Source organism: Microtus pennsylvanicus, chromosome 8, assembly GCF_037038515.1.
Source record: "Microtus pennsylvanicus isolate mMicPen1 chromosome 8, mMicPen1.hap1, whole genome shotgun sequence".
Lineage (NCBI taxonomy): Eukaryota > Metazoa > Chordata > Mammalia > Rodentia > Cricetidae > Microtus > Microtus pennsylvanicus.
The window spans coordinates 8,078,318-8,094,051 of record NC_134586.1 but is presented as its reverse complement, the minus strand read 5'-3'; the positions used below and the strand labels follow the sequence as shown (position 1 = coordinate 8,094,051).

The following is a 15,734-nucleotide window of genomic DNA, read 5'->3' as shown; positions in this document are numbered from 1 at the left end:
AAAAGAATATACCTTCTTCTCAGTATCTCATGGAACCTTCTCAAAAATTGATCACATAATTGGCAACAAAACAAACATTCATATATAAAAAAAATTGTAGTAACCACCTTTGTACTATCGGATCACCATGGAATAAAGTTAGAAGTCAACAACAATTCTAACCCCAGAAAGCCTACAAACTCATGGAAACTGAACAGTCAACTACTGAACCACCCCTGGGTCAAGGAAGAAATAAAAGAAAAGAGAAATTAAAGTCTTCCTTGAATTCAATGAAAATAAAGACACAACATTCCCAAACCCATGGGTCACTATTAAAGCAGTGCTAAGAGGAAAGTTCATCGTACTAAGTGCCCACATAAAGAAAACAGAGAAAGCACACATTAGAGACTTAACAGCACATCACAAAACTCTAGAAAAAAAAGCAGATTTACCCAGGAGGAATAGAAGATTGGAAATAATCAAACTGAGGGCTGCAATCAACAAAATAGAAACACAGAAAACAATCCAGCAGACTTATCTAGGAGGAGTAGAAGACTGGAAATAATCAAACTGAGGGCTGAAATCAACAAAATAGAAACAGAAAACAATCCAAAGAATCAATTAAACAAAAAGCTGGTTCCTGGAGAAAATCAACAATATTGACAAATCCCTATCCAACTAATCAAATGGCAGAGAGAGAACATGCAAATTAACAAGATCAGAAATGAAAAGGGGGACATAACCACAGACACAGAAGAAATTCAGAGAATCATTAGATCTTACTACAAAAGCCTAAATGCCACAAAATTGGAAAATGTGAAAGAAATGGACACTTTTTAGATGAGTACCACATAGCAAAATTAAATCAAGACCAGGTGAACAGTTTAAATAGACCTGTAAGTCATGAGGAATTAGAAGCTGTCATCAGAAACCTCCTACCAAAAAAGCCCTGGACCAGATGGTTTCAATGCAGAATTCTACCAGAACTTCCAAGAGGAGCTAATACCTATACTCCTTAATGTGTTTCACATAATAGAAACAGAAGAGCCATTGCCAAACTCCTTTTATGAAGCCCGAGTCACACTGATTCCAAAACCACACAAAGATTTAACCAAGAAAGAGAATTACAGACCAATCTCATTCATGAATACCAATTCAAAAATTCTCAATAAAATGCTGGCAAACCAAATCCAAGAATACATCCAAAAATTATACATTATGATCAAGTAGGCTTCATCCCAGAGAGGCAGGGCTGGTTCAACATACGAAAATCTATCAATGTAAACCATCATATAAATAAACTGAAGAAAAAAATATGATCATTTCATTAGATGCTGAAAAAGCATCTGACAAAATTCAACATCCCTTTATGATAAAGGTCTTGGAGAGATTAGAAATACAAGATTCATTCCTAAATATAATTAAAGCAAGATACAGCAAGCCAACAGCTAACATTAAATTAAATGGAGAGAAACTCAAAGCCATTCCACTAAAATCAGGAACAATACAAGGCTGTCCACTCTCTCCACACCTCTTCAATATAGTGCTTCAAGTTTTAGCAATAGCAATAAGACAACATAAGGAGGTCAAGGGGATTCGAATTGGAAAGGAAGAAGCCAAACTTTCATTATTTGCAGATGATATGATAGTGTACATAAGCGACCCCAAAAACTACACCAAAGAACTTCTACAGCTGATAAACACCTTTAGTAACATGGCAGGATACAAGATCAACTGCAAAAAATCAGTTGCCCTCTTATACACAAATGATAAAGAAGCAGAGAGGGAAATCAGAGAAGCATCACCTTTCACGATAGCCACAAATAGCATAAAATATCTTGGAGTAACTCTAACCAAGTAAGTGAAAGATCTATTTGATAAGAACTTTAAGACTTTGAAGAAAGAAATTGAAGAGGATATTAGAAAATGGAAGGATCTCCCTTGCTCTTGGATTCAGAAGAGCAACATAGTAAAAATGGCAATTTTACCAAAGGCAATCTATAGATTCAATGTAATCCCCATCAAGGTCCCATCAAAATTCTTCACAGATCTTGAGAGGACAATAATCAACTTTATATGGAAAAACATAAAACCCAGGATATCCAAAACAATCTTATACAATACAGGAACTTCTGTAGGCATTACCATCCCTGATTTCAAATTCTATTACAGAGCTACAGTATTGAAAACAGCTTGATATTGGCTTAAAAACAGAGAAGTCGACCAATGGAATCAAATTGAAGACCCAGATATTAATCCACAAACCTATGAACACCTGATTTTCGACAAAGGAGCTAAAATTATATGATGGAAAAAATAAAGCATCTTTAACAAATGGTGCTTGCATAACTGGATGTCAACCTGTAGAAGAATGAAAATAGATCCATATCTATCACCATGCACAAAACTCAAGTCCAAATAGATTAAAGACCTCAATATTAATCTGACCACACTGAATCTGATAGAAGAGAAAGTGGGAAGTAGTCTACAACACATGGGCACAGGAGACCACTTCCTACCTAGAACCCCAGTAGCACAGACAATAGGAGCAACAATGAATAAATGGAACCTCCTGAAACTGAGAAGCTTCCTTAAAGCAAAGGACATTGTCATTAAAACAAAAAGGCACCCTACTGATTGGGAGAAGATCTTCACCAACCCCACATTAGACAAAGGTCTGATCTCCAAAATATATAAAGAACTCAAGAAAAAAGACATTAAAACTCTAATTAACCCAATTAAAAAATGGGGTACTGAACTGAACAGAGAATTCTCGACAGAAGAAGTTCAAATGGCCAAAAAACACTTAAGGTCATGCTCAATCTCCTTAGCCATCAGGGAAATGCAAATCAAAACAACTCTGAGATACCATCTTACACCTGTCAGAAGAGCTAAAATAATAAACACCAATGAGAGCATATGCTGGAGAGGATGTGGAGTAAGGGGAACACTCATCCGTTACTGATGGGAATGCAAACTTGTACAACCACTTTGGAAATCAGTGTGGTGGTTTCTCAGAAAACTGGGAGTCAACCTACCTCAGGTCCCAGCAATTCAACTCTTGATAATTTAACCAAGAGATGCCCAATCATACTACAAAAGCATTTGTTCAACTATGTTCATAGCAGCATTATTTGTTATAGTCAGAAGCTGGAAACAATATAGCTGCCTTTTAATAGAAGAATGGATAAAGAAGGTGTGGCACATATACACTCAGCAGTAAAAAACGACATCTTGAATTTTGCATGCAAATGGATGGAAATAGAAAACTATCCTTAGTGAGGTAATTCAGACCCCCAAAAAATGAATATGGTATGTCCTCACACATAAGTGGATGCTAGCCATAAACAAAAGATATTGAGCCCAAAATTCGTGATCATAGAAAAGCTAAATAAGCAGGTGGACCCAAAGAAAAACATAAAGTTATCCTCCTGGATACTGGAAGTGTACAAGATTGCCGGACAGGGGTTAGGAACGTGGAGGTGGGAGTGGGGCCGGGATGAGGGGAAATGGGGAGAGAGGAGGGAGCAGGGGAGGATGGGGAGAGCTTGAGGGAATGGAGAAGGGTTGGATGTGGGAGCAGGGAAGTAGATATCTTAATTAAGGGAGACATTTTAGGGTTGCGCAATGGCTTGACTCTGGAGGGGTTCTCAGGTGTCCAAGGAGATGTCCCCAGCTTGTTCCTTGGGCAGCAGAAGAGAGGGTGCCTGAACTTGCCTTATCCTATAGTCACACTGATGAATATCTTGCATACCACCATAGAACCTTCATCTGGCAATGGATGGAGATAGAGATAGAGACCCACATTGGAGCACTGGACTGAGCTCCCAAGGTCCAAATGAGGAGCAGAAGGAGGGACAACATGAGCAAGGAAGTAACGACCACGAGGGGTGCGTCCACCCCCTGAGACAGTGGGACTGATCTAATGGGAGATCACCAAGGCCAGTTGGACTGGAACTGATGGAGCATGTGATAAACCCGGACTCTCTGAATGTGGCTGATGGTGGAGGCTGACTGAGAAGCCAAGGACAATGTCGCTGGGTTTTGATTCTACTGCATGAATGGGCTTTGTGGGAGCCTAGTCTGTTTGGATGTTCACCTTCCTGGACATGGGGGGAGTGGGTAGGACCTTGGACTTTCCATAGTGTAGGGAACCCTGACTGCTCCTTGGACTGGAGAGGGAGGGGTATTTGGTGGAGTTGAGGGAAGTGGGAGGAGGAGAGTGAGTGAAAATAAAGTAATAAAAAATACAAAGTCAAAGACTACAAAGTATATGAGATGTAATTATACTGGTGTCATAAATAAATATGTACTTGTATTGACTTACCATGTATTAGACTCAATATATTAGGCTGAATTTATGCCCATTGTAGAGATCTATGAAGGTTTCTTGGTCTGTATAGTGGAGTTTTAGAGCTATCTGTTATTATATAGTCAACTTTTAAAACAATCTGGAGCATAAAATACATGGATAATTTAGGTTACAAAGATCTAGGTTATTTTCTTCATTATACTTTAAAGCAGACTAGGATATCATTATGGCAACCACTCATATGTACACAGAATTATAAATTTACTCATTGGTACTTCCTAGGCCTCTTTAGTAAGCTCACAGTTGTATATTTTTGAAGAATGGAAGAAAAATAGAGGATAACTATGGATAATTGTCTATGTTGTAATAAAATGGCCTGGTCATATACAGTGCTTGAAGAAAAATGGATTAACATTAGTGAAAATATTATGATCTTACTTAGGAAATAACATACCGTTCATGCTCATAAGACGTAGTTAAGCCAGCAACTGGGATATTATCACAGGTCCACAGAAAGTTTAAGAAAAATAAAAGCAACTCAGTCAGCGATAAGCAGAAAGCTACGTATGCAGCTTTTTTGACAGTAAACTTGAGCTTTTTCATAACAAAACCGCCAATTAAATATCCAAAAACTGTTGGAGGTAAGTTATAAATACCTATAAATTAAAATAGAATAGTATTTATAAAACACAGCAGAAAAATAAATGATATCAATTTTTAAAAATATCTTACTTAGGAAATTAGTTAACTCTAATATAAAGTCATCCTAACTCCTACTCATTCACATATTTCAAATGCCCCATGTCACTTTAAAAAACAATTGGCATTTCCTTAATTATTTAAAACAAGTTATAAACACATTGTAACCCTCTCACACAGAGACACATACACACATTTATGTATTTTAGGTACTTCTTTCAACTCTGTAATTTTGAATGCCACCACTGAACCCATGCTTATCACATATAGAACATTCTGTGTACTACTTATGTTGCCCAGAAATCTTTCTTCCTGACTCTAATTCCACTGCTTAAAAAAAAAAACAAAGAAATATAAGAAAAGGACAATAAAATCCTGTCTAGGTTGCATTCATGTAACATCAGCTCCAATCTCAGATGAATTAATGCTTCCTTTTCAACTCCATACCATTACATTTAATTTTATCCATCTGAGGGTAGGCACTGGGATTTGAACTTTTAGAGATTTCTACATAATGTAGATCCTGACAGATTATGATTGAAATTTTTAAAGACTAAATGTAATTTGAATAATGCACAGTGAATATGTACTACTCTCTTGGTCTAATAAAAATGCCGACTGGCCAGTAGCTGAACAGGATAAAAATAGACAGAAAAACCAAATTAGGAATGAAGGGAAGAAGAAGGGTAGAGTGGGAAGAATAGCCTGCATATTCTGAGGGAGCAAGAGATGAATGTGCCATGCTAATAAAGGCACCCTCCTTTGTCAAAGCATAAATAAAGAATATGGGTTAATTTATAAGGCAATAATAAGCCTGAGCTATTGACTGAGCATTTAGATTTAATATAAGTTTCACTGAGTTTATTTAAGACCACAAAAATGTAGTCAGGAACAACTTATTGATAATTGCCTTTACTCTGGTATGTTCTGTTTTCTGGCAGTAAGCAGAGGTACAACTAATTTAGAAGACAGCTTCTTGGCATGGCAAAAAAATGGCCATGTCTCTTGAGAGGTGCTGCTACTAAACACGTAAGTGGTGTATATGAATGGTGGATGAGAGTTACTTGGTGGCTATGTAAACCGAGAAACTTCCCATAGTTATGGTGGGTAGCATAGCTTCCAGAGCTGGTGATAAACAGACCTCAGCCATGAGACAAGGGTCTCAGGGAACCAAGCAGGTATATTTAGCCATGAATCCTGCCAGTGAAAAGCCACTTAGCAGTTTAAAGTTTGACTTGTGTGGTCAGAAAAGGATAGAAATACACAATAAAAAGAGAACCAAAATGAAAAATAATGTCTAAATGTGCTATGGTGTTTAAAATATATATAAACTTAAGAAAAAATGAACTGAGAAAGAATAGTTTAAAATAATAAAGTCTTTAAAGAGAGAAGTACAATAATAACAAATAATAAACCGTGCAGATATGGGGAATACATAAGGAGTCTAAATAAAGAATGTTATTTTATTGGTTTTGAAAATTTTGAACTCCAATGAGCAAAAGACAGTTGCTAGGGGACATGGAATTGTTAACAGGTCTGCAAATTTTAACTTTAGGGTCATCTTAAATTTAAGAATGAAATAAAAATGTACTTGTCAAATAAAAATGTTTTGGAGAAGATTATTTGCTTTTGTTACCACAGAAAACAAGAATCTGTGCATTCTTTCAGGAGTAATATTTATCAGGTTTGATCATGGAAGATGTCATGGATCTTGCAGATGATAAGTTTATTGCTTATCTTCCTAACACTTGGTCATTATCTCAAATTTTCTCAGGCACCCTAAAGATGCCTTCACCAATAGACATCAAAAAGCAGTTTGGGGAACATATTGCCTATATTCCCAAGAGATGCGGGGGAGGCTTTTAGTTATTTGTTGGCCTATGGATGTTTGCAATCAATTAGGGGAATATAGTATATTGATGTAAATTTAAAGTTAATTTTGTGTCATTGAATATATGTTTCTACTGTTGTTTAAGTTGGTATACCTTTGCAGTTCATTAAAAAAAAATAAAAGCTAAAGTTCTAGTGTTTGAAAGTTATTATAAAATATTTAGGGTAATCAACAAATACAAGTTTTACTCTTTAGTCACAACATACTTGTAGATATATTAGGTATGTTTTCAAGATCATGTAGAAATATATTTTAGATAAATGATTTTCAAGCGATCAAAGATCTATAGGATATGACATATGAAATGTTTTCTTAACATAAGGTTTTTCATGACAATGAGACACATCTTCTCCCAATAGCACCAATTTACTTCAAAGAAGATAATATGCATGAATTCAACTCTATAGGCATTTGCTTTCTTTGTGGCAAGATTAGTCATTTTGGCAAGAAACTACTTTTGTCATGAACTTTGACTGCATGCTCTATATATACTGGACATGCCAGACCCATAGGAAAAGATTGCTGAACTTGGACAAAACAAGGGAGGACAGACTATCAAGATTCCTGCTTCATAGAAATGTCTGCCAGAAATTCTACAGAACAGATAGGAAAATGATTGTTGAACTTTTCCAATACAAGGCATGATAGTCCTTTGAGATTCCTCCTTCATGAAAGAATCTGTCAGACATTCTGCAGGACACACACACACAAACAAACAATTGATGAACTTTGTTAATACAAGACAGGAAAGTCCTTCAAATTTCTTGCGTCACAGAAAAGTCTGCTAGATACTCTAAGATGGTAGACTGAAGATGGATTCCCCAATGTCAAAGAGAAACTTTGACTGACTGTCCAAGCAGCAAGATGTCCTATCATTAGTAATATTTCATCATTCTTAGGTCTTTAATGGAGTTGTAGATTAGATAGTCATAATTATAACTTTCCTCAGTTACAATGAATAAATTAAGGATAAAATTTTAGAATCACCAAGATAAGATAGATGATAAAATATTTTATCTATCAACTTGACAAGATATTGTATGAGTAATTCTTAATAACTGTTTTTGTTGTTTATAATCTTAATATGTTAAAGGTAAAACCTTCCATTTTAATGAGACAAAATTTGGGAAATGCTGTGAAATAATCCTTTTGTGTGCTGTAAACATGTATTACTCTCATTGATTTAATAAAGAAGTCGATTGAATAATAGCTTAAAAATACAGAGATAAGTGGAACAGTGAAACCAAGAATGAGGAAAAGAAGAAGGGTGGAGTCAGAGGAGTCACCAGCAGAAGCTGAGGGAGCAGGAGACTAATGTGCCATGCTAATAAACATGCAACTATCTGGCAGAATGTAATAAGGATTACGTGTTAATTTAAAATGTTTGAGCTGGTTAGCAATAAACCTGAGCTATTGACTGAGGATTTGTAATTAATATAAGCCTTGTTGTGTTTACTTGGGAGTTTCTGGAAGGACTGAAACTTCCATCTATATATTAGAACTCAGGAAAAATTCAAAGTAAGGTATGATCCCTAGGTTTAGTGTACTAACAAGAAAAGTAGATATGACTGCACAGACTCCACACAAAAAAAAGAGAGAGGACAAAGCAACTGAATTAGGAGTAATGTGAAAGGCAATTCTTGAAGCTCAGAAGTAAACTCTGGGAGTAAAATATAGAATCTTTATTAGCATGGCAGATTAGTCTCCTGCTCCCTCAGCTTCTGCTGGTGACTCCTTTGACTCCACCCTTCTTCTTTGACTCATCCTTGGTTTCACTTTCCCACCCACCTATTTATTTTCCTGGAGACTAGAAAGAAGAAACTTACAAAATTGCGAACAGACATCAATTTCCTTGTTTCTGAGTCATGTTGTTTGGCATGTCTTTGGAGACAGTTTTTATTATGTTCTTGAGGAAAGGGAGAGTTCAAATAAAGAAATAACGAAATTACATACCCATGAGAAATACTACCTCTGCTGTTGATTTTCCAAATTGTTGTTCCAGGTATTTAGGCACGAAGACAAATGTTATGGCATATGAACTGATCTGAAGCACACTTACAAGGACAAAAAGCATATAAATTGGGTTGCAGAAGAGGCTCTTCATGAATGGCAAGAAATCTGAAACAAGAGAGTATTAATACCATCAAGATAACCCAGTCTTGCATTTTGAGTCTGGTGAACTGAAATCTTCTCACAGATTTTGTAGTGTTACAGAAATGCATTTGATAAATCATTACCCCTCTGGGCTAAAGTTCTATATCAACACTTAAGGAGATTTAAAAGTTAGTAGCCATGACCTCAGTGACTCCCTGAGACACAGACATGGACTGCATAAAGCAGATCATGAGAAAATTCTTGACACAGAAAACAATTGCAACAACCAGTCCAAGACAGGATCCCAGAGACACAGATACCACCTACAAGGATTGGACCAAGCTACAAAGATACTGCCTTAATCAATTTCAGGAAGACTTGGATAGGCACCAATGAAAGAATACATTCAAAAACCTAAACAGCAATATGGCAACAACAAAGTTTAGCATCCTAACACAGAAAAATATAACTTATGAACATGATAGAGACTCTTAAAGAGGAAATAAAAAAAATCCCTAAAATCAATAAATCTCATAAAGAAAATCAAGAAAAAAACAATTAAACAGGTATAGTGAAGAGTTCAAGACTCGAATAATGAAATTGAGGCAATAAGGAAAACAGAAAAAGCAAGAATATTAAGAGCTGCAAGGGAAAAGGCCAAGTACCATATAAAAGCAGACCTATCAAAATTAAACCCAATTCTTAATGGAAACTATGAAAGCCAGTATAACCTGGACAGATATGCTGAAGACACTATAAAACCATGTATTCAAGCCCAGGCTGTCATTCTTGGCAAAGCTTTCAATCACCGTTGATGGAAGAAAAAAGATATTCTATGACAAAACCAGATTTAAACAACACCAATCCACAAATCCAGCCTTACGGAAAATACTATAAGAAAAACTTCAACAAAAGGAAATTATCTTTACCCACAAAAACAGAGACAACAAATGACCTCCTCACACCAGAAAATCCCTAAGAAGGAAAACACACAAATACTACCATTGAAAAGTAACAAAAATTAACAATCGCTGTTCATTAATATCTCTTGATATCAATGGACTCTATTCATGCATAAAAAGACATAGGCTAACAGAATGAATAGAAAACAGGACCCATCCTTCTTCTGCATACAAGAAACACACCTCAACTTCAAAAACAGATATTACGTTAGAGTGAGGGTTGGGAAAGAATTTCTAATGAAATGGACCTAAGAAACAAGCTGTTGTAGCTATCCTAATATCTAAAAAATAGACTTGTAACTAAAAGCAATCAAAAGAGATGCCAAAAGATACTTGATATTCATCACAGGAAATCCATCAAGATGAAATCTCAACTATGCACCAATTACAAGAGCACCCACATATGTAAAAAAAATTACTAAAGCTTAAATTGCACATCAAACTCCACGTACTAATAGTAGAGGACTTCACCACTCCACTCTCACCAATGGACATGTCTGCCAGATGGAAACTTAACAGATAATAAGAGAACTAATAGATGCCATTATACAAATGGATCTAACAGACATCTACAGAACATTTAACCCAAACACAAAAGAATATACTTTCTTTTCAATACCTTATGGAGCCTTCTCTAAAATTGACCACATGGTCAGAAACAAAGCAAACCTCAACAGATATAAAATAATTGAAATAACCTCCTATATCTTATCAGATCACTATGGCTTAAAGTCAGAATTAAAAACAATACTAATTGCAGAAACCCTACAGATTCATTGAAATTGAACAATGCTCAACTAAATCAACCCTAAGTAACAAAGAAAGAAAGAAAGAAATTAAAGACTTCTTAGAATTCAACAAAAATGAATGCACAACATACCCAAACCCACGGGACACTATGAAAGCAGTGCTAAGGGGAAAGTTCATCGCACTAATTGCCTATATAAAGAAAGAGAAGCACTCTCATACTAGTGACTTAACACTACACCATATTGCTATGTAACAAAAAGAAGCAGTCTCACCCAGGAGAAATAGATGACAACAAATAATAAAATTGAGAGCTGAAGCTGGGCGGTGGTGGCACACGCCTTTAATCCCAGCACTCAGAAGGCAGAGGCAGGTGGATCTCTGTGAGTTCGAGGCCAGCCTGGTCTAAAAGAGCTAGTTCCAGGACAGGAACCAAAAAGCTATGGAGAAACCATGTCTCAAAAAATCAAAAAAAAAATATTGAGAGCTGAAATGAATAAAATAGAAACAAATGAAACAATACAAGAAATCAATGAAACAAAGAACTGGTTCAAAAAATCAACAAAATAGACAAACCTTTATCTAAATGAATCAAACGCAGAGAAAGAATATTAAAATTTAAAAAATCAGAAATAAAAGGGTGATACAACAACAGACACTGAGGAATTCCAGAAAACCATTAGCTTATAATTTGAAAACATATATTCCACAAAATTTGAAAAAAAAATATAGAAGAAATGGACAAATTTCTGTATAGGAGCTACAAATCAAAAATACACAAACAGTTTATTTAAATAGACCTATAAACCCTAAGAAATAGAATCTGTCATCAAAAGTCTCTCCTCAGCTCTCCCCCTCAAAAAAGCACAGGGCTGGTGGGTTTCAATGTAGAATTCTGTCAGAACTTCAAAGAAGAGCTAATACCTATACTCCTCAAATTGTTCCACACAATAGAAAAAAAAAAAGGAACTTTACCAAACACTTTTATACAAGCTATGGGTACCCTGATATTCAAGCCACATTCAATAAGAAAGAGAATTACATACCAATCTCCCTCATGAACATTGATGCAAAATGTTCAAAAAATGCTGGCAAACTGAACCCTAAAATACATTAAGAAATCATGCCCAGGATCAAGTTGGCTTCATCCTAGAGTTGAAGTATGGTTCAACATACAAAGATCTATCAATGTAATCTATCACATAAATAAATTGAAAAAAAAGAATATGAACATCTCATTAGATACTGAAAAATCATTTGACAAAATCCAACACCCCTTCATTTATCATGCCTTGGAGAAATCAGGGATACAAGGAACTTACCTCACATAATAAAAGCAATATACAGCAAGTCGACAGCCAACATAAAATTAAATAGAAAGAAACTCAAAGTGATTACACTAAAATGAGGAATAAGACAAGGCAATCCATTCCCTCCATATCTATTCAATATACTACTAGAAGGTCTAGCTAGAGCAATTAGACAGCAAAAAGAGATCAAGGAAATACAAATTAGAAAGGAAAAAGTCAAAATACCATTATATGCAGATGATAGGATAATAAACATGTATCATCCAAAAAATTCAACCTACACCTCCTACAACTGATAAATTCCATCAGTAATGTGGCAGAATACAGGTAAACTCAAAGTAATCAGTATTGCTCCTATATACAAATGACAAATGAAATGAACTGAGAAAGAAACCAGAGAAACATCATCCTTTACAATAGCCACAAGTAACAAAAAATATCTTGGGGTAATTCTAACAAAGAACAGAAAGATCTGTATGAAAAGAACATTAAATATCTAAAGAAAGAAGCTGAAAAAGATATCAGAAAATGGAAAGATCTCCTATGCTATTGGATAGGTAGGATCAACCTAATAAAAATGATGTTCTTAATAAAATAAATCTACAGATTCAATGCAATCCCCATCAAAATCCCAACACACTTCATAGAACTCGAAAGACCAAATTCAACTTCATATGGAAAAACAACAAACCAGGAATAGCCAAAACAATCCTTAACAAAAAAAAAAAACCTTCTGGAGGTATCATCATTCCTGACTTCAAGATCTGCTATAATGCTATAGTAATAGCTTGGTATTGGCATAAAAACAGGCATGTGTACTAATGGAATTGAATTGAAGACCTGGATATTAATCCATGCACTTATTAACGTCTGACTTTTGACCAAAAAAAGCTAAATTTATACAATGGAAAAAAGAAATCATCTTCAACATATGATGCTGGCACAACTGGATGTTGACATTTAGGATGCAAATAAATCCATATCTACCCAATGAACAAAACTCAAGTCTAAATGGATCAAAGGCCTCAACATAAATCCAGCCCCACTGAACCTCACATAATAGAAACAGGGAAGTAGCTTTGAATGCATGGGCACAGGAGACCACTTACTAATACAACATTAGTAGTGCAGACACTGAGAGCAACAATTAATAAATGAGACCTCCTGAAACAGAAGTTTCTCAAAGGCAAAAGACACAGCCAAAAAGACAAAACAGCAGCCTACAGAATGGGAAAAGATCTTCATCAAGGAATTACTCAACATCTGTAGCCATCAGGAAAATACAAACCAAAACTTCTCTTGTAATACCACCTTATACAAGTCAAAGGGGCTAAGATCATAAACACTGATGATAGCTAATGCTGGAGAGAAAATGGAGTAAGGGGAACACTTTTCCATTGCTCCTGTGAATGCAAACTTGTACAACTACTTTGGAAATCATTATGGCAGTTTCTCAGAAAATTGGGAATCAATCTAAGTCAAGACCCACTCATACCACTCTTGGGCGTATACACAAAGGATTCACACTCATACCACAAGGACATTTGTTCAACTGTGTTCACAGCAGCATTATTCCTAATAAGGCAGAAACTGGAAACAACCTAGATGTACTTCCAACAAAGAATGGATAAAGAAAATTTGTTACATTTACAAATGGAGTACTACTCAGCAATAAAAAAGTAATATAAAACAATATCATCTTGAAATTTTCAGGTAAATGGATTAAACTAGGAAAAAAGTCAAAACTGGTTACCTCACTCAGGTAATTCAGACCCCAAAAGACAAACATGGTATGTTCTCACCCATTAGTGGATATTAGATGTAGAGAAAAGGAAACTGAATTTATAGTCCACTACCCCAGAGAAACTAGGTAACAAAAAGAACCCTAAGAGAAAGAAACATGAAACCCCCTAGGAAGGGAAAATAGACAGGTTCTCCTATGTACATAGATAAGATCTCCTGGGTAAACTGGAAGGGGGCAGTAGAGGAGAGCAGATGAGGGATAAGAACATACAGGAAGGGGATGGTTGAGTTGGGGGAAGGATGGAAAGGAAGAGAAATGAAAGTGGATGGGGAGGTAGAAGGATGAAGAGGAAGAGGAGAACATGTGGGAACAGAATAGTCAAGGAAGAGAGGTAAAGCAAGGAGAGATGTCTTGATTGATGGAGCCACTAGCAAGAAACCTAGCAGTAGGGAAATTCCCAGGAATTCATTTGGTTGACCTCAGCTTAGACCCTAAGCAATAGTGGAGAGGGTGCCTGAACTGGCTTTCCCTGTAATTAGCTTGATGACTACCTTAATTGTCATCATAGAACCCTCATCCATCAGCTGATGGAAGCAGATGCACAGATCCACAGTGAAGTACTGGGCTGAGCTCTGAGAGTCCAGTTGAATAGAGAAATGAGCTATAACATGAGCAAAGAGATCAGGACCTGAAACAGCTCAGCTGAGCTAGTGGAAACTCACTGACTCTGGACTGGCAGTGGAGGAACCTATATAGCAGCAAAGTAAGCCCTCTGAATGTGGGTAATAATTGTGTGGGTTGGGCAGTCTGTGAGGCCACTGGTAGTGGGACCAGGATTTATTCCTAGTGCTTGCACTGAATTTTTGGAACCTATTCTTTATGGAGGGATACCTTGGATGGCCTAGATATAGGATGAAAGGCCTTTTTCTGCCTCAAAGTGATGACCTTTGTTGATTCTGCATAGGTAGCCTCACCCTCTCTGAGGTATGAATGGGGGTAGAGTAGAAAGGAGGTCAGGAGTGGAGGAGGAGAGGAGGCATTGGGAACTGGGATTGGTATGTAAATTAAAAAAAGATTGATTCATACAAACAAACAAACAAACAAACAAACATACATACATACATAAAGGTATGGACAGTGTTGACCACTCAGCTTCTCACAGATGCACCACTGCTCTGCACCAGAGGTTAATAACATTCCTGCTTGTTTTACAGAACTCCTTAGGGAACAGTTCTCCTGTAAACTATCACACACCTTCAAATACAGAAGATTATTACACCTCTCAGGAATTCTCCTCCAACATTAACTTCAAGCATGCTCACAGCTAAACTGACATTTTTCTAATCAATCTATGCAGTTACCTCAGTACAGGTAATTCTCTACCATTGTATTTAACTTAAATTTCTCCTTATTTTATTTGAACTTGGAACAATATTTTCTATAAAATAGACTTTTCAAAACAGGTGGGAAAATATATTTGTTCATTGAGTGTACAGATTGATGAATTTTCAATTAAGTCTAATCTAAGGTGTGCTGTTTACAAATTATGTGAATTGTAATCCAAGCAGTTACTTGGGAAGAAGTTTAAGGCATCTGAGTAGGGACCCTTAGTGACAAACCATCTTAACTCAGCACAGCAGACACATGCTCCACTACCTGCAGATCCATCTAAACCAAATACAGGGGTTAAGGTTTGTCTGCTTGCCTTTAGTGATTCCACGTTTTTCCTTTTTGGCTTTTCCTTGGTGTTTCTCTTCTTTGTTGCTGTTAGTCACATCTGCATTATCCTCTAGTTCTTCCTTTGGGAGAGTGTTGGGAAGAAAGAAAAAGGGGATGCTGATCAGAACATTCACTCCTGCAAAGATCAAAAAGCCGAGCCACCAAGCACCGACCCAGCGCGTATCAGTGGGAGTTATGGTCAAGTCATCTGTGGAGAAATACAGATATTTTGTTAGTTTGATTCATTCTTTCCTGTGTAAATTGTAGAAAATTGTTA

General features: G+C 36.2%; 2 protein-coding genes across 2 annotated transcripts in view; one reads left to right on the top strand and one right to left on the bottom strand.

The window, feature by feature from the left end:
• Slco1b3 (solute carrier organic anion transporter family member 1B3) overlaps window positions 1–15,734 on the top strand; it is a 1,042,880-nt gene that overhangs the window by 385,510 nt on the left and 641,636 nt on the right. The gene's annotated exons all lie outside the window — the stretch shown is intronic.
• LOC142855852 (solute carrier organic anion transporter family member 1A1-like) overlaps window positions 1–15,734 on the bottom strand; it is a 42,628-nt gene that overhangs the window by 16,260 nt on the left and 10,634 nt on the right. The window contains exons 4-6 of the mRNA XM_075982381.1: window positions 15,444–15,665; window positions 8,835–8,999; window positions 4,746–4,947 (exon numbers count right to left, since the gene is read on the bottom strand). Of these exons, the coding sequence (XP_075838496.1) occupies window positions 4,746–4,947; window positions 8,835–8,999; window positions 15,444–15,665 (589 nt within the window). The remainder of the gene's footprint in view (window positions 1–4,745; window positions 4,948–8,834; window positions 9,000–15,443; window positions 15,666–15,734) is intronic.